The following is a 27,206-nucleotide window of genomic DNA, read 5'->3' as shown; positions in this document are numbered from 1 at the left end:
TTCTCCTTTTTCAGCTTTGAATGGCTGCCCCCATGATTACACAGCACTTTGTTTATAAAAAAAAAAACTATTTTAGAGATTCTGAAGCAAACACACCAGTTTTACAGATCAGAACAACAGTACATTAAATTTTTATTATTTTAAAATACTTTAATTTTTTATTGTTACTGTTCCTTTAAGACTGGCCTGTATGGGAGGGTGACATTAAAAGCCTGATGACAGCAGGTCTGGAGTTTACCAAACTTCATTAGAGTGACACAACTGCTATGTGGGAAAAAATAAGACGTTTTTTTTGGACAAAGTTTAGAGCAATATCAGAAGTTGATGACTGAGAAGAAAGGTGGAGAAATGACCCAAAACAAAAAAAGCAAAGTGGAGCACAGAAGTGCCCAACAAGGACCCAGCCATAACAAGCTGAGAAATGCATGGTGCTATTTAGAAATGGAGCTGCACAAATATTATTCAGCTAATCTGAACAACCTGGAGAAACAGGACCAATTCACTCTCAAATGGTGTGCCAAGCTGGCAAATACCCCAATAAACTTAAATAGGCACATTTCAGTTTTGTTTTTCGTAAAAGCTTTTCCAAAAAAGGTTCAGTGTCATAAATCTCCCAAAATTTCAGTGCTGAGTTTTTCACTTAGATGATTGCACTGGACAAGGGTCTGGGCACTTTTGCAAGGCACTGTGGGTGATGGCATTGTAGTTCAACTGACCTCCCAATTGGATCTTCAATCAACAGACACTTAGGTCTCATTGACACATCGTTAAGTCTGAACTTGAAGTCATTACCCAGGCCAGCAAAGGCCATTTAACTCATTAATCCTGAACTAGGGGCCTAGGCTTGGTGTTGCATTGAGAACATCTGGCATCAAAGGCTGATAGGACCAAGCCAAGGTTTGGCTGATCTTATACCAGCAGTAAAGTGTAAGAAGGCAATATAAACTGCAGCATTAACTTATGAGAATTAAGGAAAGCAACTGGCATTTTGCAATGTACTGTAATATCATAAGGCTCACAATTGAACTGAAGATTTAAATTGCACATAGTAATGTATGGGAAAAAGCCAGTGGAGTTGATAAAATTAAACCAAAAGAACCATAAAACGTCTTTTACAATGAAAATATTTTCAATAATCTGATCCAAAAAAATAAACATTATATCCCTTCCATTAGGCTCACCACCAACCCCATTCCTAGTAACAAGCCAGCTTGCTCACCACCAAACCCACCACCCCCACGCTTGCTCACCCCTTTTGTGTTGTACAGCACTGCTTCCTGGTGCGCACACAAAACTCGAGCTAGAGAAGGCAGAAGTCCCATGTAGCTAAGGTCCTTGTATTCTCCCCTCCCAGTGGTCCCCTACCCCTGGTTTTGGCCTTGAAGGAAATGCACATTTACAATTAAATTCTTAATTCAGGTTCAGGCACGAGATCAATTATTATATATATATATAGAAAGCTTAATAACCAGAAAGCTCCAAACTACTGCATTGCCATCTCCTAGAGTGCCTTTAAGCAAACCATTCTTTTTCATTTTTAATTAATTTAGCTGTACTTTGTAAGGGTACGGGATCTCTTATCTATCTGATCTGTATTGAGTGGGACAGTTTCTATGCTGCTATGCGTGCTACATGTAGTTAGGAAAATGTATAGTTACTAGGTTCCTAAACACTTTTCCTAAAGACACCAATTTCAACTTGGCAGACTTAACTCCCCCCTACAGTTAAAGGGATCCTGTCATCAGAAACCATGTTTTTTTCAAAACGCATCAATTAATAGTGCTACTCCAGCAGAATTCTGCACTGAAATCCATTTCTCAAAAAAGCAAACAGATATTTTTTATATTCAATTTTGAAATCTGACATGGGGCTAGACATTTTGTCAATTTCCCAGCTGCCCCCAGTCATGTGACTTGTGCCTGCACTTTAGGAGAGAAATGCTTTCTGACAGGCTGCTGTTTTTCCTTCTCAATGTAACTGAATGTGTCTCAGTGGGACATGGGTTTTTACTATTGAGTGTTGTTCTTAGATCTACCAGGCAGCTGTTATCTTGTGTTAGGGAGCTGTTATCTGGTTACCTTCCCATTGTTCTTTTGTTTGGCTCCTGGGGGGGGGGGGAAAGGGAGGGGGTGATATCACTAAAACTTGCAGTACAGCAGTAAAGAGTGATTGAATTTTATCAGAGCACAAGTCACATGACCTGGGGCAGCTGGGAAATTGACAATATGTCTAGCCCCATGTCAGATTTCAAAATTGAATATAAAAAAATCTGTTTGCTCTTTTGAGAAATGGATTTCAGTGCAGAATTCTGTTGGAGCAGCACTATTAACTGATTCATTTTGGAATTTTTTTTTTCCCATGACAGTATCCCTTTAAGTTACTTTTATTATATAGCTATGTCATTCAACAATGTGTTCACTAAAACTGAGGTTGTCAGATTTTTTGGGTTCCAGACCCTGTTGGAGGTTGTACAGGTTTGACAAGGTTACAGAAAAAATTGCTGTATCAGCCCTTAGGTCATATTTCCAATAATATATATAGACCAACAAATAAATCACCCCCCTATCTGACCTTCCTGCTAGACTTTTACAAGTATCTAGCTAGCACAGCAAATAGACTTTGTCCCCAAATCCCACCATAAAGCTGGCCATATACGTGCAGATTCTTAGGCTTTATCGAACAAAGGAACTTCTGTTCCAATCTTCCGACCTGCAACTAACCATTCAGATTAATTATCTAGTTAGGCTAAGGCCACACTAGGCGATAGCGCCGCGATTTGACTCGCGGCGACTTTTCGCGGCGACTTTTAAGCCGCAATCGCTGGGGAAACTTTTGCGCTGGCGTCTATGGGGAATCGCGAAAAATCGCCAGCGTAAAAACACACACGGCGATCTTTTTTCTATTGTCGCTCGAAATCGCCTAGCGAGGCAATTTCGAGCGACAGTAGAGAAAAGATCGCCGCGTGTGTTTTTACACTGGCGATTTTTCGCGATTCCCCATAGACGATAGCGCAAAAGTTTCCCCAGCGATTACGGCTTAAAAGTCGCTGCGAAAAGTCGCCGAGAGTCAAATCGCGGCGCTATCGCCTAGTGTGGCCTTAGCCTTAAGTAGTAAAGAGAACAAATCACACAATGCTCGGGCCATTAATTGACAGACAGCAATCGTATGAAAGTTATGTCCAACAAATAGTAGTGACAGTCTCCCAATGATATCGACAGATAGGCAATATATGCAGAGATATTATCTTAAGCCAACAGAAATCTTTTAACCTGTCCGATTGACTAAACAAACGCCATGGCATGAAAAATATCAGGACACACGGTCCGAAAATTGGACAAATCTTCGTTTCATATCATAGTTTCTTTGCGTCTATGGCCTTTTCAATGTGACTTTCTTAGCATTGTACATGCTGGAGCAGTTATTTAAACATCCCACAGACAGCAACACGGCAGCTATGTGAACGTGCTCTTAGGATACTATGCCACCCCTCTTTGCCTATGGAACCACCATTATTTTCAGGGTCACATGGGTCTGACAGATGAGCACTTTGTTTCCATGAGAAATAAATGATGCAATGCAAATGCCAATATGTGTGAGTTATTGCAGTTTTCTTTTAGTTTTTTATTTATTTTTGTTTGCGTTTTACTTCAAAAATGAAACACAAATGGGCAGAATGCATATGTAAACAAGCCTGCAAGTGGGTCTGACAGAATTGCTGAACTGAACAATGCAAATCAGGAATATTGAGGAACCAGTTGTAGAGGCTATGGCTAAAGGAACGTTGCTCTTACATGAACAAAGAATTCTGGAACATAGTTTGTGGCGCAAGTAGAGATAATAAAATAGACTTGTATTATTCCCCATCTCCTATTGTAAGGCTATTGTGTATCATGGGGTTTTACTTTTCCTTAAACTACCAGAAAACTATTCCCAGTACACACAGATGTCTTTAGTTTTGCTATTGCAGTAAAAAAGGGTCCAAACGCGGCTCCTATTTTATATATTGTGATTTTAGAATGGTATGGGATCCACTACCCAAGAACTGGTTATCCATAAAGCTCAAATAGCTGTTAGCACCACGTCACCCGATGTCTTAATTAAAGGAACAAATACTTCATGATAACAGATTCTCTTTTCCTCCACTGTAATAGTAAAAATTCCAGCGTAAGTTCATATATATCAGAACAGTCTTACTGGGATTTTATCATTGAGTTTAAAATTTAGGCATACATTGCTTTTTCCTTCCCAGGAGGCTACAAGGTACAAGTATAGATAATAGACCCAGGTATACCTGGATTTACTCTTCTATAACCTGGAATTTATCCTCCTGTTCAGGATAAATGAGAACTGAACGCAATGCTAGATTTGGATCTTTTAGTTACCCTTTCTATACATGCTCTTCCTATCTCTTAGCTGAGCCAAAGTGTTAGAAAATGCCAGTGTGCTTTGGTGTCATGTTTTTCACTTACTTAAAAATGCAGCATAGGTGTGTGCTTGTCAACTCTTTTGTATTTGTTCTATTGACAGGATAGGACAAGGCCAAAAACTTGCTATTAAACGGCAGCCACCCTTCATCTGCCCAATATGTTAATGTTTTTGAAAGTATCCTAAATTGCTCCAGGGGCCCTGGAGAAGACAAATATGTTGGATTTTCCTGGTGATTATAAGGATACAGCCATTTTGGGAGATGCTTTGTTGTGTTATTGCATTTCAAACAACATATATTGGCACATAGTTATCAAAGGGTGAAAAGACACTTTCCCTGAATTTTCCAAACAGCTCTAGTCCCCTGTAAAGGACTTTGGGATTCTCTTTTGATGCATTTGGTGGCAAATTACATGTACACTCTGTAAGTATTACACCGTGTCTCCATTTTATCAATAGGTGGTGGCCCTGTTTTAAAGGAATTGTTCAGTGTAAAAATAAAAACTGGGTAAATAGATAGGTTGTGCAAAATAAAAAATGTTTCTAATATAGTTAGTTAGTCAAGAATGTAATGTATAAACGCTGGAGTGATTTGATGTATAGCATATCAGTCAGAATCCAACTTCCTGCTTTTCAGCTCTCTTGGTTTACACTGACTGGTTACCCTGGCTACCAGGCAGTAACCAATCAGAGACTTGAGGGGGGCCACATGGGTCATATCTGTTGCTTTTGAATCTGAGCTGAATGCTGAGGATCAATTGCAAACTCACTGAACAGAAATGTACCATGTGGCCCCCCTTCAGTCGCTGACTAACTCAGAGTTATAGAGCTGAAAAGCAGGAAGTTGGATTCTGGCTGTTTTATTAGACATCTGTTCACTCCAGCCTTTATACATTACATTATTGGCTAACTAACTATATTAGAAACATTCTTTATTTTGCACAGCCTATCTATTTACCCAGTTTTTATTTTCACACTGAACTGTTCCTTTAAGACACACTTTGGAGAGCACTGGCATCTACAAAAGGTCTGCATGTGACAGTGATATTAAACCGCAATATCCTACAAATAAAACATCTCCCAGAAACCCCTACCATGAATTCTCTTTTCTCTAGCATAGCCACTAACTGTCACACAGAGCAAGTAAATGGTTATTACAAAATCACTCTTTCATATAAGAGCAACATGTGCCTTAGCTATAATTTCCTTTACATCAAGGGGTGCCAGTGTTATGTACATTGTGAGGGCAATAGAGAATGTGACAGAAAAAGGCTCACAATGGTTTGTGTCTGATATCTGTTGTGTTGCAGGTGTGGCCCAGACAAAGGCAGCATGAGTTGCTTCAGATGTTGGCAAACTACAACACACCAACCAACATCCTGGAGGGCTCCAGGTTGCCCATCGCTGGTGAAATAGCAATATAGTTTAGGTTGATCTTTACCAATAACATTCCCCTTCCCAAGCATCCCTTTTACATATAAATGCATTTTAATAGCAACAGAGGGGGCTTGTTTGTGCTTTAGAATAGAACAGTTAGATACACTATCTGGGAACATGAAAAAAATGCCCTTATTCTCTTACCAATGTAAACGTAATTTGCCAAAGATTTATTTTTTATTTTTAAAGAACAGTTGCAATGAACCCTTTCACTAGCGGCGAGAAGTGCATCTGGCATTAAATGGGTTAAAGGACACACAAGCCTTTAATTAATCTCTCCCGTGGGCTCCCCAATTCTCTATACCAGGCAGCCCAGATGTATTTACCAGTGGCGTGGGTTGTTTCCAATGAAGAATGCTGCCGACCACAGCTATGTCTGCCCTTCTGCTGTTATCTAATGCAGGGAGATTACTGAGCATGTCTGGCTGCCAATAATAAACTATAATGAAACATCCAATGGGCAGACATAGTGCTGTTTAGGTGTTTGGATCACAGGAGTGAAGATGAGACAGCTGGGTGTCCTCACTGGAGGAGCCTCTTGCACTAAGTGCACTGCTGGAGCTGAGGAAAGGCTTTATTAAACAGTGTTGCTTCAGTAAGACAAGGTTATGTTGCTCAGCTACAGCACCAGAATGCTTTATGGCCACATTGACACATTCCGGATTATAACAGGAATAAGTCAGTGCCTCTTTCAAAATATCCTGATATTATTCTATCCTTGCTCAGGCCAGACTGGGTTTTCTTCTTGCATGGCTGTGGGGCAAAGGCTGGAGACGTTTGTTTATTGGTGCTCCAATCTACTAGGTCTTTGCCCGACTCCCAAGTCCAAGGTTACAGCAGCAGCCGCCATGAGACAAGAGTTGTGTTGTTGTCAGACACCAATAAATAATGGGGGTAAACAAGTTTCTGTTTACCCCGTGGAGAATCTTGGGCACTGCAGCCCATCAACATTAAGGATGATGGCACGAGTGTGATTTATCACCCCCAGGAAACCTCTCTCCCAATGGGGAGACAAAGATCCAACAATACCTTGCCATTGACCTGTTTAAATCGCTGCGGGTATGTCAGTCAAATTGTGTAATTGTGCCTGCTGATACATACCTGCAGCCATTTAAATTAAAAGCAATGTGTTTTTAGGCCCTTTGTTGCCTGTGGGGAGTAAGGTTTCCAATGACTGATGCAACATCTCGCATTCCATCACCCTTAAGGCACAGCAACACTCTTTCTGAAGTTTTCTGTCCTACTTTAACAAAGAAGTGTTCTGCCACTGCCTGTTTCTAAATGGCAAATCTCAGCAGTGCACAAGGGCAGATGAAGGGCGGCTGCAAGTTTGGGGCCAAGGACCGGACACTGGAAAGTGAAAAAAGTTGTACATTTGTCTCAGGATGTCAAGCAGTTAAACCAATGATTTTTAGAATATTGCCTACAACTGTGTGTCAGCGAGAAGAGATCTTACCCGTGATATTAAACTTCATTGTACGGCAACCTGTTTAAGATAAAAATCTATCAAAAAGTGAAGTGCAGATTTTTTTTTTTGTGGCAGACAAGTATATGACATAGAGGCGGAAATATTATGGCATTACCGATTCCAAGGTGCAGATTTAAACCGGAGTCTTTTTGGGTGCCAAAGCAGAGTGCATTGCTTCTTTGGCACTCAAAGAGCATTGGAGCGACTGGGGCCTGTGACACTTGTCTATGATCCTCGCCAGCATCTCAAGTCCTGCAATGAACTGCGTCGCATTATGTTGGCTGAATATGTTCTGCTGAGAGCAACGTTTTGCAAAAATAAAAAGATAGCGCTTCTCGAGTGATTTCCATGAATACTGCCTTGCCCCACTAAGTTAAAAAATAATATTAAAATAAAAATAAACTGATCTACAGTTTACGTCTTGACGTCGCTTTAATCCGTTCCTGGCAGATGGGCAGAGAAAGCATGCAGGTTGCTTAGCCTGACTCTACCGTTCCTTAGCTGTCCATTCCTTTGTTTTGCTGGCAATAGTATCTGTGCATTATTCCTGCAGAGTGGTCAAAGCTTTCCTTCTTTACGGGGACACAAAAGAGTTAGAAAGAAAAAAAAACATATCTAGGGCGATGCCAGGCAGCGAGTGAAGACTGTGATCCCCAGGCGTACCATCTTTGCCAGAAGATGTCATGTTACAAGGGGTGGAGGAGTGATCACCGCAGGGGAAGCATTAAGTAACAGCAAGTCCTGTTGTTGGGGTCTCTATCCATGCTGTATCCATAGCTGTCCTCTCTTCTATGACCTTCCATTGCCGGCAGGTGAGGCTACGTCAGAATATTGTTAATAAAGTCAAAGAAACGCTTAGAATACTGTTCTGGGTTAACAGTGGAAATTTCTGCACCAGCCTGTAGGAGAGAGAATATAGTTAACACAGGGGCATTGTAACCTGCACCAATGTATTGGCCTGGTACCAGAGTGCAGCACCTGGGATTTTTGAGGAAAAAGGATTCACATAGCCCTTGTTTAAGTGGGTAGGTCAGCTCAGGTAACAGCTAGGAGTGCTCACCTCCCAACTTTTGGAATCTGTGGTTTTCTGTAATCCTTGATGTGATGCTCAAAGTCCAAATTAGAGACTGTTTTTCAATGCCCCCCCCCCCCCGGCTTATTTTCCTTCTCACCAGTTTTTTTTCTGGTTGGAGACTGCAGATTTGGCATGCAATTTCCCCACTCATGCAGCATGGAGGGAAATCCAAGGTGGACTACAGTGCCAGCCAGCAGCCCTGCCCCATTATACACTGATTTAAAGGGATACTGTCATGGGAAAAAAAATTTTTTTCCAAAATGCATCAGTTAATAGTGCTGCTGCAGCAGAATTCTGCACTGAAATCCATTTCTTAAAAGAGTATACAGATTATTTTATATTTAATTTTGAAATCTGTCATGGGGCTAGACATAGTGTCAGTTTCCCAGCTGCCCCCAGTCATGTGACTTGTGCTCCGATAAACTTCAGTCACTTTTTACTGCAGTACTGCAAGTTGGAGTGATATCACCCCCCCCCAGCAGCCAAACAACAGAACAATGGGAAGGTAACCAGATAGCAGCTCCCTAACACAAGATAACAGCTGCCTGGTAGATCTAAGAACAACACTCAATAGTACAAGCCCCACTGATTGAGATTGGCCTGAATAGCGAGGAGAGTACCCCAAAATTCCAAGTGAAAAGGAGGGGTGCTAGGCAGAAACAAAACAGGATTTAATGATAAGGGAACTTACTTTCATTAAATGAATGTTGGTTAATAATGTGATGCTTTTCTGTTTCTGGAATGTTTATATAATTTAATGTTTTTACTTTCAATGAAATTCCCTAACACAAGAGAACAGCTCCCTGGTAGATCTAAGAACAACACTCAATAGTAAAATCCAGATCCCACTGCGACACATTCAGTAGGAGAAACAACAGCCTGCCAGAAAGCAGTTCCATCCTAAAGTGCTGGCTCTTTCTGAAAGCACATGACCAGGCAAAATGACCTGAGATGGCGCCTACACACCAATATTACAACTAACAACACTTGCTGGCTCAATTATATTTTATATTGTAGAGTGAATTATTTGCTGTTTAAACAGTGTAATTTAGAAATAAAAACTACATCATAAAAACCATGACAGAATCCCTTTAAGTTTCCAACAGCAGACAGGGAATCATCTACTTACACCATGTTTAACTGTTTTCGCTGCATGAGCCGCTTTCTTTTTTGCATCATAGTGTGTTAATATGTCAATAATAGCCATGAAATACACTTCTTTCCTTGGGGCATCTGTGAACAGACAAAGGAGAGTGAAACACATGGAGCTTCATTCGGAAAATACTGGCTCATCATATACATAATAATAAGCAATGGCAAATAAGCAGTTAATTTAAAGAGGACACAATTTGGCAGCAGGCCATGAGCAAGATATATTATTGCTAATAAAAAAATTGGCAGATGAAATAACAGGGGTAGAATTTGCTCAGGGTCTGGTAACCCATAACAACCAATCAGCACACAGCATTTACCGCTCTACCGCCGTTTCTGCTGCAATACTTCGGATGGGTTGCTATGGGTTACTGGACACAAACAAAATCTTCAGACTGAATCAAGTCTTAAGAAATCCAAATCTTTTTTTTAATTTACACCAATCAGAACCCTAGTTGTGATAACACATTACAATTCTGGCTGATATGTCGGCACTACAGCTCTCAGATTTTAAGATACACGTAAAAGAAAGGAATAGATACATACTGTCATGGCATTTAATTCCGTACACATCAATCGCAGGATCGAATTCCCCAGGTGCCAGTGGCCGTGTGCTATTCAGTGTATTCCCTGGGCTGTCTGGTGGTGTGCCGACTGGATATGTCCCGTCACTCTCCCCTTCCTCTTCCCCATCATTGTCCTCACTATCCACCTCCTCCTGCTCCGCTCTCTCCACGTCATGGATCCCCACCAGTAGGCTGTAGTCCATGAGCTTTAGTTGTGCTAGAAACTGAACAGGTAAAGGAATGATTGTATTTCTCAGTGCTTGGTGTATCAATCATTTTAATTATAATGTATTTAAAGCAGAAGGAAAGGTTAAAACTAAGTAAGCTTTATCAGAAAGGTCTATATAAATGCACTAGTAAACCCTCAAAGTAATGCTGCTCTGAGTCCTCTGTCAAAATAAAGAGCATTTCTTTCCTTCTATTGTGTACACATGGGCTTCTGTATCAGACTTCCTGTTTTCATCTTAAACCTCCAGGGCAAGGGATTGAGCATGCTCAGTTTGATCCTCTCTCTCTCCCTTTTCCTACTCCCTGTTGTAATCTGAGCTCAGAGCTATGAATGAGCAGGAGAGACTCAGGCAGGAAGTGATGTCACAACAAGCTAATATGACAGCTGCTATCCTAAACAAACAGAGAGCTTTTAGAGCTGTTTACTTAGGTATGGTAAAGAATTCTACAGAATAAATATAGTCTTATAGCTTGCACTGTTGTGTCTAATCTATTGGCAATAAGCTGCCTTGTTAGCTTTCCTTCTCCTTTAATATTAAATCTAACCTACCCACTAGATATTTGGCTGGTTTTCCAGACTAGATAGGAAGTAATATAATAAAAAGCATGTTTTTAATATATGTCATATTATAAATGCAATAATGAGGTTTATTCTATATGGATACCCTCATTGTTAAGCCAAATTCTAAAGTAAGGCTTTCTACTTTTACATAGGATCGAAGCTTTGTATACTTGCAACTAAAGTTTCTCGGCTGACCCATACTACCTTGCCAAAACCTCATTTGTGTCTCAGAACAGATATGTTGGGGAGCTCATTAAGCTGATTGACACACATCTGCTATTTCTGGCAATGACTTTCCTAAGCTGCATGAATCAATATTGGGGGTAAAACAATTCTATTGGGTTTGTTTAATGTTGAATTTCTTTTTTTAGCAGACTTAACGTACAGTGATCCAAATTATAAAGCAATCCCTTATTTGTTAACCCCACAGCTGCATTGTGGGTAAAAACCATGGTGATTTACATCTGCTTGTGCTCTTTGCACTAAGGTTAGCAATGGACCCTGATGATTACAGGATGTGCAGCCATTGGTACTACATTGCTTGTATTGCAGAAGAACCCACCTCCACATCTTTTTTAAGTTTTTCACGAAACATCTTTTTATTATTTTCATCTATATAGATCTTCTGCCCGTCATTAATGAAGTCATTGTCCTTGTAGGTTGGCAGCTCTTTGGCCTTTGTGGAAAAACACAGAAAAACGCCATTATTTATTGTGGGTGGGCGAGTCACGATAAGCATAAATTCCAGCAAATACCCAGAACACATCTACGCACAGAATCAGACCCTGAGCCAATTCTATTGAACCTTCAGCATACTCTTGCCACCTGGATTTATTGCCGGCCCAAACTAGGATATAGGTGTGGATGGTTTTTGTGTCCAGTCAAGCCACTACTTACAAGGAGTTTCAATGTTCTTCCTCTGTTCACTTGGGTTTCCTCCCACACTCCAAAATCAAACAAGTAGGTTCATTGGCTCCTGATAAAATTAACCACAGTGTGAATGTGATAGAGACCTTAGATTGTAAGCTCCAGTGTGACAGGGATTCATGTGAACAATGTATAATCTCTGTAACAAGTTGTCGAATATTTTGTCGCTATATAAATAAAGGGTAACAATAAAATGAAATGTTCTCATGGTTGTGGTCTTATGTAATGCTTCGGCTGTGGGTTAAGAGGCTTTTGTTAGTTTTTCAAGGCACCAGAAGAGCCGGTGTTTGAGACACCCATTTCCCATGCTCTATAATCGCATAGGAGCAGAGGTGGAATCAGAATGTACAGACAGATATTTCTCCCAGCTGCTCTGCAGTCAATCAATATAAACGGAAACAAACTATTTCTTGTATATTGTATGTTTCCTTTTATCTGGTTTGCTCTATGCATCCCAGGCTTCTGTAATAGCCAGAGACATACCTAATCATTGCAGATATGGGCAGCATGTGCAGACACCATGACACCCGGTAGTCTAAATAAGAAATACTTGTTTGAAAGGCTTTGAATCATGGTGTTATCCGTTTAGTAAGACGTTCGCTCTTAGTGGAATCTGCTCTGTCTGCAAACAGCTTTTTTCTTCCTCCTCTGCTCCCTTCTCAATCCCCACTGGGCCACATGCTCCTCATACGCTGGCTGCCTTCCCAGACTGTCAGTAAAAGGAAAAGAAGCTGAACTATAAGCACTCATTTTATATATTGGAATTGCACCTCTGCCGAAAAGAAGGGCCACCGGGGAGCTAAATGCTTCCCTATCAAACTTTGGAGAAGGCTAATCTGTCTGAGCCATAGGGTCCTGGATGATTTCCTATCAATGAACAATAAATCTTCCTGGGGGGGGGGGAAGAAACTCAAAACAGATGCAAGAATGTGACAACTGTTGAATTTCAGTGTAGAAGGAGGAGACGCCTGCAAGGGAATGTTGTGACATGGAAATAACGGATGGAGTGAGCCAGGGAATGTGATTGGGCTGCACTGCTGCACAGGGAGTTCTTCCCTCCATAGATAAGCAGAGCTATTACATGTAATACATCACTTTATCCATGCCATCCCCTTGGTTATAAGATAAGCACAAGCCTTACAGTGCACTGGGTGGTTCTTACCTACATTGGGAAGTACTTTCTTTCTGTACATGCACATTGTATTATGACTATGAAGATTTTTATTCAAAGTAATTCTAAAAACAACTGGACTTGCTCAGTAATCATTGAAGACGTTTCACCACTCGTCCGAGCAGCTTCTTCAGTTCAACTGACTGGTGTGGGAAGTCCTCGGCACATAAACTCTTCCACTCAAGTCCAGTTGTTTTAGAATTACGTATACTAGATGTAGTATAAGTATTTTTTAATACACATTAATTTTCCATTTTTTTGTGTTTTTTGGTATATTGGCACGTTTAGACTGTTATTTCCAGGATTTAGCCTATTTCAAAGCCTTGAAAAAAGCTTTTTTTAAAAGCAAGAATAAGCTGGCTGCTAGTGGTGCACAGCTTGGCCCAAAACCCATGGGTTGGGTGGGTTAAGGCCTACAAAATCCTCAGTTGACAGGCTTAAACTTTGCAAGGGGCTTCTGTTTTGGTGATGTCGCAGTGCTGTCCCCTCTAGTGATGTCTGCTCTGTCTATGTCCAAACCCCTTGAGGAGCATGTCTGCCAAAATCCTGCCCATCTTTTATGCTCAGACATAAGGGGGGACAAAGGGGATGGGTGATGATGTTAGTGTCAGGACTCTAAAGTTGGTGATGGATGGGGCGGCCAAGTGATGTTATAGATGGGGCTATGATGTCATGCATGTCTGCCAAAATCCTGCCCATCTTTTATGCCACCAGAGGGGAAGAGCTCAGACAAAGGGGGACAAAGGGGATGGGTGATGATGTTAGTGTCAGGACTCTAAAGTTCGTGATGGTTGGGGCGGGCAAGTGATGTTATAAATGGGGCTATGATGTCATGCGGTTGGGTATTTGTCTAGGTATGACAACCCTAAAAATCAGACAGGAGGTTTGGAACTGGACAGTCCCTTGTAAAACCAGGCAGGTGACAACTCAGGGGAGCACACTGGACACATCTTAAGCTACAAATAGCTAGGAAAATATTTTTAACAGAAATTTCAATTGCCATAAAGGAGGAATCTCCTTCATTGTTAGAATTGAGGAAATAAACTTTACGTTCTGTAAAACCTCCATCTCTAAGCTGAAAGGTGATTTGTAATTTGCCCAGAGCCCATCCAACATTTTCCTTGAGAAAAGCCAGTGAGTGCTCAGAGCTCTCCAATAAACCCCCTCTGAATAATCTTCCCCTTCTGACAGATATCACATTTAATGAGCTTGAAACCAAGCTGTAAGTGACTGGATAAAGCCTCCAGTGAATGAAACCTGAAAAATGTCTGAATTAATCAATTCCAAGGAAGACATCAACATTTTATTAAGTTTCCTGGTTGAAAAGATGTCCAGAAGCATGCTGGGTAATTACACGGGGTACGGGCATGTGTAAGGGAGCACTTAAAGGATGAACCTACATGATCATTTCACAGCTTGCGGCACTAACAGCCAATCATGTGCCACTTTGGGAGCCCTGACATGATCAAGGAAAGTTCCCTACACAGTCCTGTCATTTTTCTACTGCAATAACTGTATCGTGTTTCTTACAGTAGAGACAGTTTTTTTCACCTCCATCATCTTTGTTTGCCATATATCGGGTCTCTATGATTAATAGGATACTACAAGGTACCAGAAATTGAGGATTAGAAAGGGGACTATCATAGCACTGCTTCAAGTGCTGCAGGACTGCGAGTTTCACCTGTGCTGGAGCCAGTCTAATAGAGTGAATATGGAACCTTAAAGGGATACTGTCATGGGAAAAAAAATTTTTTCAAAATGAATCAATTAATAGTGCTGCTCCAGCAGAATTCTGCACTGAAATCCATTTCTCAAAAGAGCAAACAGATTGTGTTATATTCAATTTTGAAACCTGACATGGGGTTAGACATATTGTCAATTTCCCAGCTGCCCCAAGTCATGTGTCGTGTGCTCTGATAAACTTCAATCACTCTTTACTGCTGTACTGCAAGTTGGAGTGATATCACACCCTCCCTTTTCCCCCCCAGCAGCCAAACAAAAGAACAATGGGAAGGTAACCAGATAACAGCTCCCTAACACAAGATAACAGCTGCCTGGTAGATCTAAGAACAACACTCAATAGTAAAAACCCATGTCCCACTGAGACTGATTCAGTTACATTGAGAAGGAAAAACAGCAGCCTGCCAGAAAGCATTTCTCTCCTAAAGTGCAGGCACAAGTCACATGACCAGGGGCAGCTGGGAAATTGACAAAATGTCTAGCCCCATATCAGATTTCAAAATTGAATATAAAAAAATCTGTTTGCTCTTTTGAGAAATGGATTTCAGTGCAGAATTCTGCTGGAGTAGCACTATTAACTGATTCTTTTTGAAAAAAATTTTTTCCCATGACAGTATCCTTTTAAAGCTTGTTTACCCTAATATTTTCATTATTAAAGGCCATCAAATTCCATTTGCATTTTGCTTTGAGGGAGATGCGAAGTAATTTATTTTAACACAAAATACCAAAAACATCTGGAATTGGATTTTTTATATATTTATTTATATAAAAAAATGTAAATCTCTTAAAGGGGATGTCCAGGTTTTGGGGAGATGCTCACCACAGACCCAGCTCAAAAGAGAATTCAATTTGACTTGCAGATCTCAAAGGTATGCCTGTGAATGGCTATACTGCTTAGATTAGCCAGATGATTGTTCAAAACTGTATGCGGAAATGGCCAATGAGCTGATATTATGTGACATTCATGTCTCCTCCTGATTTTTAAACTGGGATAGACTGGTGTCACTGGCCAACCCAAAATTGACAAGGTCCGGATCTCCTTGAAGTGCCAGTGGCCACCCATATACACTGATTTGTGTTCCCAGTTATATGCCTGTACATACTACACAATATATCCCTCCCCTACTCTCTACATCTCAGCAATAGTTAGTGACTTTATAATAGACGTATTTTTACAATTATAAATCATACACAATTGACATACTTTTTTTTCGTTTTCAAGATATTAGAATATTTTAATGATAAAATGAATTTGATACAACAGCACCACCTGCTGCTTTTTTTTTGCAGACTTTCTGGAGTCAGCTGAAAATGAACTGACTCAAGCCAGGTGGCCCATATGCCCAACAGATCGCACTGTTACATCAAATTCATTACATTAGCAGTTGATAAACTACTAATATCTTGAAAGATAAAAAAGACAGCTGCTTAGAAGACAGTTCCGAGAAATTTTACATTAATATTTTTGAGAGGTTACGTCTCCTTTAAATCAAAGTAAAATGAGAACCACATTTTCACTACACATTCAGGTTAGCAGACATCTGTATAATATATATAGTATATCTGTATAATCTATCTATCTATCTATCTATCTATCTATCTATCTATCTATCTATCTATCTATCTATCTATTGTATCTATTCATTTTCAATATCCATCTTTAATCAGTATCTATCTACCTACATATCTATATATAATTTCTGTCTGTCTATCTATACAGGTCTTAGCTTATTTTTAATGTCACGTATCAAAAATAAAGATTTTAAATTGTTAGACAGTACATCAGAACAAAAGAGTGAATTTTTGGAGGTAAAAACTGTTAATGTGAGTGACATAAAGGGATATAGAGATATGGAAGTTACATAGCAAGCATTCTGGACTCCTTTTCCTTGCACTCTATGTCCGTAATAGACTACGGCCATAATTGTGTGGATCAGCATATTACCCTGAAAACCAGGGGTGTTTCTGTTATGAGGCAATATATATATATATATATACTGTATATATATATATATATATATATATATATAGCCTGAGTCACTATTCCTTTAGAACATATATGTGTATTATGTGTATATGTTCACTAACTTGCCGTGAATCTGTGTTTATGGAAAAGCAACACTTGGGGGCAGATTTATCAAAGGTCTAAGTGAATTTTCGAATTTCGAAGTAATTTTTGGGTACTTCGACTAGGGAATATTCCAACTAAGATTCGAATTTGAAAAAACTTTGAAATTCGAATTTTTTTGAAGTACTGTCTCTTTAAAACGTTGACTTCGACCATTCGCCACCTAAAAGCTGCCGAAGTGCTGTTTTAGCATATGGGGGACCTCCTAGAACCTGTATGGAGGCAACTGGGGGAGTTTGGGAGATCGAAGGTCGAAGTAAAAAATACTTCGAATCAAAGTAGATCGAAGCAGTGTTCGAATTGTACGATTCGAAGTAGGCCCACTTCGACTACAAAAACCATTCGATTGGTCTTTCAATACATACGTATTGCATAACATAAAGAAAAGCACAATACCTTTTCTTTGTCACTAGCTTCTCTTGCTACAGTCGAGCCCTGGAAAACAGAAGGTTCCAATAAACCACATGATATCAATAATGCCATCATTAAGCCTAAAATCATTTATAAATAAAATTTCAAAGATGCTTAAAGAACCAGTGGGGCTCATTTATCAACACTGGGCAAATTTGCCCATTGGCTGTTACCTATAGCAACCAATCGGTGATTAGCTTTTTAAAGCCAGCTGCAAGAAGAACAATGAATTCAGCAATCTGATTGGTTGCTATATAGGTAACAGCCCATGGGCAAATTTGCCCAGTGTTGATAAATAAGCCCCACTGACTCTTGAAACTTTATAGTCTCCACCATAAAAAAATTGGTTGGTACCACAGAAGTTGGACAGCACTGGTATGATTCTATAATAGGTGGCATTTAAAGGGTTAAAATATTTGTACGTGCAGCTGTCTGAGCTTCCTACCACAGTCCAACTTCCCCTGCTAGTGGGAGAAGCATCCTGGGCTTTGACTGGGCATTCTGCCGAAAATACAGATGTTGTGAAAGAAAGGACACTGGGTCCTGGGGAGGAGACATGCTCAAGTCAAACATGCCAGAATCTATTTAAAGGGATCCTGTCAACGGAAAACATGTTTTTTTCAAAACACATCAGTTAATAATGCTGCTCCAGCAGAATTCTGCACTGAAATCCATTTCTCAAAAGAGGAAACAGATTTTTTATATTCAATTTTGAAATCTGACATAGGGCTAGACATTTTGTCAATTTCCCAGCTGCCCCTGGTCATGTGACTTGTGCCTGCACTTTAGGAGAGAAATGCTTTCTGGCAGGCTGCTGTTTTTTCTTCTCAATGTAACTGAAGGTGTCTCAGTGGGACATGGGTTTTTACTATTGAGTGTTGTTCTTAGATCTACCAGGCAGCTGTTATCTTGTGTTAGGGAGCTGTTATCTGGTTACCTTCCCATTGTTCTTTTGTTTGGCTGCTGGGAGAGAAAAGGGAGGTGGTGATATAACTCCAACTTGCAGTACAGCAATAAAGAGTGATTGAAGTTTATCAGAGCACAAGTCACATGACTTGGGGCAGCTGGGAAACTGACAATATGTCTAGCCCCATTTCAGATTTCAAAATTGAATATAAAAAAATCTGTTTGCTCTTTTGAGAAATGGATTTCAGTGCAGAATTCTACTGGAGCAGCACTATTAACTCATTCATTTTGAAAAAATGTTTTTTTTCCCATGACAGTATTCCCTTTAAGTTACTAAAGTAAAGTATTGCTTTATTCTTAGCAGTTGCTCTACATTTTTTATGTTTTCGACCAATTTGCCTTCCTATATTCTCCCAGTTTCCACCTTGCAATTTAAAATTCTAAATGGTTGTCATGGTCACTGACCCCAGCAACAGCAACAAAAAACAGATGCTCTGCAAGGCTACATTTTTATTGTTACTTTTTTTGCTTATATTTCCATAAAGAGACTTTCTCATATTCAACTTCCATTCTGACTTCCTAGCTATTCTCTGGTTGCTAAGGTAAAAGGGACTCTTAAAATTCCTAACCGAAGAGCTACAGAACAAAAAGTTAACTTAAAAAAACAGGAAAGAAATGAAGAACAACTGTCTACATCACGATCAATGTTCATTTCAAGGTAAACTTTTGAAAGAGTTTTACCTTTAAATCATATTTCCTATACACGGAGAGTCGATGGCTAAACACGTTCCTAGTAACAATCATGTATGTTTCGACGCCATCCACATTTAGCCGGTACATGCCGAGGAATTGTGGCAGAAGTGTGTTGCCATGGCATTCGACGATAAACTGAAGGCAGAGGAAAAAAAATACTATTCTTCAAAGCTTGCATACAGTATATGATAATGTGTGTGTATTGTATATTACAGTATAATACACGAGAGCCATGAATATACTGTAAATGATATCCTTATAATACACAAAAGCTATGAATATCTTGTAAATTATATCCTTATAAACGGTGAATTCTGATGTCATCAGTTATAAACGGTGAGTTCTGATGTCTTTTCTGTCACATGACTCACTGAAATTTGTGTATTATAATAAATAAAGTACCCCCAGTTGCAAAATATGAGGATATTAGAAGTTACCTGTATAAAAACACTTCCTGTATAAAAACACTTCGGCCTTGTGTATTTATATGGTCACGGAACGCCTCGGTAACTTATAATATCCTTATATTTTACAAGAGGGGGGTACTTTACTATATAAACAGTGCTTAGTGATGTCATTGGTTATAATTGGAGTGTAGTGATGTTATTTCTGTCACATGACTCACTGACACTTTTTATTATAATAAATAAAGTACCCCCTGTTGCAAAATATAAGGATATTAGAAGTCACCTTGGAGTTCCATTACCTATATAAATACACTCGGCCTTCGGCCTCGTGTTTTTATATGGTCATGGAACTCCTCGGTAACTTATAATATCCTTATATTTTACAAGAGGGGGTACTTTATTTACTATATATTTCACTATATTACTTGTTTCCTTAGTTCCCATGCTTTCCATTGCAGAACTGGCATTATGAATAAATAAATGAGATTACCTGATGGTACTTCTTTAGTATATTGTGCATCTCTGCCACATCTTCGCTGGTAATGGTTTTGATGATATACCTCTTATCGCAGGACGTATGGAATCGGGCACCACTGCGGGCCTGGGAATCATTGGCTAGGGGGGAATATCTAGTAAGAGAGTTCTGAAAAGGTAAAAAAAAAAAAACACAAGGGAATGTAAAGAAGAAAAGGGGCACAGAGGGAATATATTTATATACACATACATTTCAGTGCATGAATGCAGGAAAGGCAAAGTATTTCCAATACAGTTTCTCTGCTTGAATAAAAGTAGCCTAAAGGAGTCTCATCCATGTGAATTTCCCAAGGCAGATTAGATTTCCCCTCCAAAGAGGGAAGGAGGCACTGGAACCTCAATGCTACTTCTCACATTTGGGGTATGTTTATGTAGTGAATAAATACCCCGTGACCAGGCCAAAAAACATTATTTGCCTTATGAGCCAACAACCGGGTGCCTGTCTGTGCTTTTTCTTGTGAGTAAAACCACACGGGAGCAGTAAACAGGTTGCTAGGGGTTACTAGACCTGAAGCAAATGTGCCATCCATTATGTTAACCTTTACAATCTGTCCAGGCATATGATAAGTATGCATACAATAGGTTTTCTGTTTGATCCTGTATGAGACAAGGGTGCCTGGCAACAGCAGAACAGTGAGAACCTTTCCGAGAAAAGAGACAGCATGTGTGTGTGGGGACATTATATATACTATGTATAGGGTTGCCTTTATTTATTCTTATAAACTAGTGATACACAGAATCCAGGATTCAGTTCGGGATTCGTCCTTTTTCAGCAGGATCCGACCGACTCCTAGTGCCTGGCCAAACTGAATCTTAATTTGCATATGCATATTAGGGGTGGGAAGGGAAAATCACGAAACTTTTTGTCACAAAACAAGGAAGTAAAAAAATGTTTTCCCCACTTTTTTTTGCTCCCTGCCCCTGCATATGCAAATTAGGATTCAGATTCGGTTTGTTATTCATCTGATTCTTTCATTAAGGATTCGGGGATTCGGTGCATTCCTATTTAAAACACATTTGATCCCATGTAAACATTCACAGTAAAGGGGTGGTTCATCTTTAAGTTAACTTTTAGTATGTTACAAAATGGTCGGTTCTTTGCAACTTTTTAATTGTTCTTCATTATTTTTTATAGTTTTTAAATTGACTTCATCTTCTGATTCTTTCAAGCTTTTAAATGGGGGTCACTGGCCCCATCGAAAAACAAATGCTCTGTAATGCCACACAATTATTGTTATTGCTACATTTTATTACTCATCTTTGTATTCAGGACTCTCCTATTCATATTCCAGTCTCTTATTCAAATCAGCACATGGTTGCTAGGCCAATCTGGGCCCTAGCAACCTGATTAGTGAAATAGCAAACTGGAGAGCTGCTGAATAAAAAGCTAAATAACGCAAAAACCACAAATAATAAAAAATGAAAGCCAATTGCAAATTGTCTCAGAATATCACTCTCTACGCCCTACTAAAACACACACACAGTATCAATGTAACATATGTATATAATATGTGAATTATTGATTAGGGCCACCCAGTCTGGAGTCCCCCAACTGTTCTGCAAATCCGTTCAGTGTTCTGCTGTTACCCCCATGATGAGGGAATAGCCTTGACACCCCTGTAATGGGAAAGCATGTCACTTTCTCAGCATTTATTTAAGTAACACTTATCTTTTTAAATTCAATGGATGGGGTTTTTTTAAACAATTTTAGCAGCATGTTATTAATAACAATACTGCAAATAATGAATTGTGCAATGGGAGCTGTAGGCGGACAAGCTTAAATTAAATGCATTCATCTACTTTACAGATGTGATAGATAGCCTGCTGTAATAATAACTCACATCCACTGGTGCATTAAGCAGCATATAAATATTACTACGCAACCGCTATAGATTAGGAGACTGTGTAACTATAGCTTTAAGTGACTTGGATGTAAAATACAAGATGTCCAGTAGGTGGCAGTTGATTACACAATGTAGTGAAAAATACACATAACTGCTCCACCAGCATATGCTGCAACTCAGAATGGGATTCTGCTTCAGCTCCACTTGTCCTGAGAAAATTGTATCTCCGCATTCAGTTCCAAACTTCTCTGGACAAAAACGGAGTTTAAACCTGATGCATTGCTGCGTTTCATTTTCTTTATTGATTCTATATGGTTGTTATATACTACATGGTAATAAAAATACTAAAATGCATGTAAGGGTTAGGTGCTCTTCACAGCTATTTGTATATACAGGTATGGGATCTGTTATCCAGAATGCCCAGGACCTGGGGTTTTCCAGTTAACAGATGTTTCCGTAATTTGGATCGTTATACCTTAAAGGAGAAGGTCAGTCTTTGTGCATTAGGGGTGCCAAATTTTAGGCACCCCCAAATGATTGTACTGACTTACCTGAAACCCCGGGCCGGTGCTCCTATCAGCAGAAAACTGCACCGGCCCGGGGTTATACCAGTGAGCACCACGGGTGATCCTCTTCCATCTCTCTCTTTCTTCGCGTGGCTGCGCATGAGCAGCAGAACAAAAAGCTGAACTTTAACTAAAAAGTTGCCTATTTCGTTCAACTGCGCATGCGTCTGCCCCTGGGAAATTTGAAGAAGCCGGAAGAGGAACGCTCCGTGGTGCTCGCTGGAATAACCCCGGGCCGGTGCAGTTTTCTGCTGATAGGAGCACCGGCCCGGGATTTCATGTAAGTAAATACAATCATTTGGAGGTGTCTAACATTTGGCACCCCCAAGTGCAAGATGACTTTCCTTCTCCTTTAAGTCTACTAAAATAAAATTTAAACATGAATTAAACCCAGCAGCATTGTTTTTGCCTTCAATAAGGGTTAATTATATTTAGTTTGGATCAAGCACAAGGCACTGTTTGTCTTTGGAAGATGATATTTCTGTAATTTGGAGCTTTCTGGATAACAGGTTTCTGAATAAAGGATCCCATACCTGTACTGCAATAAATAGTTCCAGGGTCAGGACAGCAGGCACAGCGCTGAGTGTAGCAGGAGGGAGCTTACTCCACTGGATTGTTTCAGGGGCATCTCCATAAAGCGCTGCAGAATATGTCAGTGCTATATAAATCAGCCTTGGGGGGGGGGAAAATTTATGTTTTTGCCACCCCCCAGTGAATTTGCCTTTCCTTGTCCTTTAAAGGGATACTGTAATCGGAAAACATGTTTTTTTCAAAACGCATTAGTTAATAGTGTGCTACTCCAGCACAATTATGCACTGAATCCATTTCTCAAAAGAGCAAACAGAATTTTTTATATTCAATTTTGAAATCTGACATGGAGCTAGACATTTTGTAAATTTCCCAGCTGCCCCTGGTCATGTGACTTGTGCCTGCACTTTAGGAGAGAAATGCTTTCTGGCAGGCTGCTGTTTTTCCTTCTCAATGTAACGGAAGGAGTCTCAGTGGGACATGGGTTTTTACTATCGAGTGTTGTTCTTAGCTCTACCAGGCAGCTGTTATCTTGTGTTAGGGAGCTGCTATCTGGTTACCTTCCCATTGTTCTTTTGTTTGGCTGCTGGGGGGGGGGAAAGGGAGGGGTGATATCACTCCAACTTGCAGTACAGCAGTAAAGAGTGATTGAAGTTTATCAGAGCACAAGTCACATGACTTGGGGCAGCTGGGAAATTGACAATATGTCTAGCCCCATATCAGATTTCAAAATCGAATATAAAAAAATCTGTTTGCTCTTTTGAGAAATGGATTTCAGTGCAGAATTCTTCTGGAGCAGCACTATTAACTGATTCATTTTGAAAAAAAATTAAGTATCCCTTTAAGGTTGTTATGAGAAAATGTTCACACCCGAGTAATTGGCAATAAAGCAGCAGTGCGGTTCTTCTGTATGTGATGATTAAGAGCTCTATTGTACGGTTTCTAAATTTCAGGAGAAATGAGAATACGCTGTACTTGAAAACACCAACTATGATTTCACCTTAAATGAACCATTTCCTAATAGTGCGTACCCTTGGCGGAACATTCTGCGCCCCTCGAAGCATGACAAAAAAGTGTTTGTTTAATTGAAATTGATTGCAAAAAACCCAGTGAAAGCAAAGGGTTTTATTTATAGAGGTATGGGATCCGTTATCCTGAAAGCTTTGAATTACAGGAAGCCCATCTCCCATTGAGTCCAATATAAGCAAATAATTCTAATTATTAAAAATGATTTACTTTTTCTCCATAATAATAAAACAGTATGTTGTACTTGATGGTAACTAAGCAGCACAAATCCATATTGGGTTTATTTAATGGGATTTTTAGCAGATTTAAGGTATGGTGATTAAATTACAGAAAAACCCCTTATCCAGAAAAGCCCAGGTCCCAAGCATTTTTGGATAACAGATCCTATAGTCTATGACGCTTAAGGGGCACTTATGGGGGGGGGGGGTTCTATTGCATTTAAAGGTCTCTCTTGTGTGTTGAGTTGCAGAAGCAGGCAATAATGCCCCCAAAATCCTACAACAGAAAAACATACAGATTCCCATATATATCATGTTGCTTGGGAAGCAAAATACTGCAATGTGCACATAACACACAGATGACATCAAACATGAGCCAGTCTTTGTTCTGTCTGATAAGGAGACCTGCAATGCTTTAACCTTTGCTTTAAAGGCCAACTAACAAGTCTTGATATTTAGTATAGTGTTTGACATAAGCTCTGCTGTGTTCTAACCATCTTGTATGGGTTGCCGAATAGTATTAAATTAAAAGGAATACACACTAAGGGGCAGATTTATCAAGGGTCGAAGTTTCGATTTGAGTCCTTTAAAAAAATTCAAATTAGATTTTCGAGATTTATCATACACTGGCCCTTTAAGAACTCAAATTTGACTGTTCCCCACCTTAAACCTGCCGAATTGCTGTTTTAGTCAATGGAAGACGTCCTGGAATCAATTTGAAGTTGTTTGCAGCCTTCCCGACATTTGAGTTTTTTTCGAGGAAAAACTTGAATCAAATTTGATTCGAGTTTCGGGTCGATCCTATTCACCTGACTTTGCAAAATTAAATATATATATATATATATATATATATATATTTTTTTAATAAATTTCGATTGGTCGGATTCAGAGTTTTAAAAAACTTCCATGAACTTGAAATTTGACCCTTGATAAATCTGCCTCCTCATATTCATGGCCTGGCCACCAAAAGCCCTACAACTAAGGTTTCAAGAAGGAGGTGCCACATGTTCAAAAGTGCACAAAAGATGGTTATTGACATTTTCCAGGTATTTTCTCAGACTTTTGAATTTCATTTAATTAACCTTTTTCTGACATTCTGGATACTTTCCCAACTTCCCACACTGTTTTCTTTCCTATGGCAGAAATACTTTTATCACGGAACCAATTTAAGTTGCCATATTGCACTGATTTTAGTGGGAGAGGAAAGAGAATAGTTTTTATATAGGTCTTTTCTCCTGTGGGACCCAAAGCTTTACAGCAAGCACGGCAGCAATTATAGGGGATCAAACCAGGGCCTCTAACACGAGATCCCACATCAAAGGCTTATCATTAAAATGCCAGTCTGTGAAACTGATCTTTTTTTTTTCCCCAGCAATATCCATAAAAAAAAAAGGTTCCCAACCAGAAACCTAACAGTTTATTTCTGGCTAAATATGTCCACACAACACTTTATAAATAACAAAAATATACTGTACATAGATTGTGCCTGTAATTTGGTCATTTTCCAGACAAGATGGACATTAATCTGTATAGTTCTTTCTTTTACAACTTTAACACTTGTCCTAGGGCAAACCTCACAACATTTTGGAAATAGAAAGAGGGACAAAAAGATTTGCCGCGGAGCGAAAATTTGTTGGCCATGCCCCCTAATTACCATGCTCATTTTACAAAATTTTGCAGGTTACGAAAGTTTGAACACATTCCACTTTTTACAGTTTTGCTAATGAAAGTGAATTGCGAGTCTCAGTTTCCCCAACGGACCTACTTGTCTTAAATTTTCACAATTGTTTCTTTGCTTAACTTAAATTGTTACAAAAGTATCTAAGTGCACCTGCCACATGTTCTGGGCTCTCTGCCAAAAGCCAATTACGTTTTAGAAACATTGTATCTTTCTTCTGGCTGTTCAGTGCAAGAGATCAAAGAGAAAGTCAGGACATTTCAGTAACAAATCCGGGACTGCGGGCTGAGCTGTCAAAATTGGGACTGTCCCGCAAAAAATGGGACAGCTGAGAGGTATGCTAGGGCTTCTGTGCATGAATTAAAACATAGCACCACTGCCACTCAAAAGATCACCATCCCATTCCACAAGTTACCTTGTGCTCCCATTCATTTGCCACCCCCTTAATGTGAGGGCACCGTGCATATTATCCGACAGGTACATTCATCAATATGGCTTCCACGGGTCTACCGCTTCCACGTGTATTCCATATACAGATTAATAACTGAACATGTGTGCACTGCAGTTAAAAAGTAGGTTGGCCAATGACTGGAAAGGGAGAGATAAGGAGGCAGCATCAAAGGGTGCTGGGCTACACACGCATTTTGATTCTTCAAAGATGGAATGAATGTAAATGTCATGAGGATCAATCACCCTAAGTGTGGAGAACCCTGCCAGGAGTTGTAGGCAGGTGGTGAACGAGAGAAATGAACAGTGATCAGTTACATAGAAAGGGCTAATAATAAATTGAGAGCTCTGGGGAGTTGTGCAGTCACTTTATGACCAAACAAATATCCTTTATTATTTATATCCTGTGCCACTTACTGCTATAGGGTTTAACACCCAGGGGGTTATCTACTTAAACTCAATTTATCTCATATTCTATTAAACCAGGCTTGCCCAAACTCCCGTCCACGATTTTATCTTATCACTAAAATAACTCGAAAAAGTTGGATTGGGAAAAAATTCAATAAAATCAAGTGAAAACCCTAATTATACAAATTTTTGGGATTTGACGCCCGAATCACTGAATTTTTTCGGGTTATCGCCTGAAAACCCTGCATTTTTCAGATTATCGGATGAAACCCAGCACAGATCACGATATCTTCAAATTGTAAAATGGACATCTGCTATTGACTTCTACATGACCTTGACAGGTTTGAGATGGTGGATTTTCAGATTTGGACTTTTTGCAGCTTTGGGGTATAATAAATCTCTAAAAATGTGAGTTCTTTTTTTCCCACAAAAAATTAGTTTTTACCCAAAAAAACCCAACTAGAAAAAAAACCGAGGTTTAGTAAATACCCCCCCCCAGTGTCCTTTAGGAACTCTATTAGAGAGGTGTCACTTATATTGAGAGTGCTATTAGTATATAGACAGTGCTTGTTGTTTGTGATCTACCATAATATCATGTATA

The 27,206-nt window shown here is 39.6% G+C and overlaps 1 protein-coding gene across 2 annotated transcripts in view; it reads right to left on the bottom strand.

Annotated features, from left to right (window-relative positions):
• Positions 1–7,376: 7,376 nt before the first annotated feature.
• The window catches only part of pip4k2a.L (phosphatidylinositol-5-phosphate 4-kinase, type II, alpha L homeolog), a 90,750-nt gene continuing 70,920 nt past the window's right edge, over positions 7,377–27,206 (bottom strand). For both annotated transcript variants that reach the window (XM_018267276.2, XM_018267277.2), the window contains exons 5-11: positions 19,847–19,999; positions 18,938–19,084; positions 17,276–17,314; positions 11,476–11,589; positions 10,104–10,347; positions 9,535–9,638; positions 7,377–8,229 (exon numbers count right to left, since the gene is read on the bottom strand). In XM_018267276.2, coding sequence (XP_018122765.1) covers positions 8,149–8,229; positions 9,535–9,638; positions 10,104–10,347; positions 11,476–11,589; positions 17,276–17,314; positions 18,938–19,084; positions 19,847–19,999 — 882 coding nt within the window. In that variant the 3' untranslated portion in view covers positions 7,377–8,148. The remainder of the gene's footprint in view (positions 8,230–9,534; positions 9,639–10,103; positions 10,348–11,475; positions 11,590–17,275; positions 17,315–18,937; positions 19,085–19,846; positions 20,000–27,206) is intronic.

Source organism: Xenopus laevis, chromosome 6L, assembly GCF_017654675.1.
Source record: "Xenopus laevis strain J_2021 chromosome 6L, Xenopus_laevis_v10.1, whole genome shotgun sequence".
Lineage (NCBI taxonomy): Eukaryota > Metazoa > Chordata > Amphibia > Anura > Pipidae > Xenopus > Xenopus laevis.
Note: the sequence above shows the minus strand (reverse complement) of the source record. Positions and strands in the feature narration are given on the sequence as shown.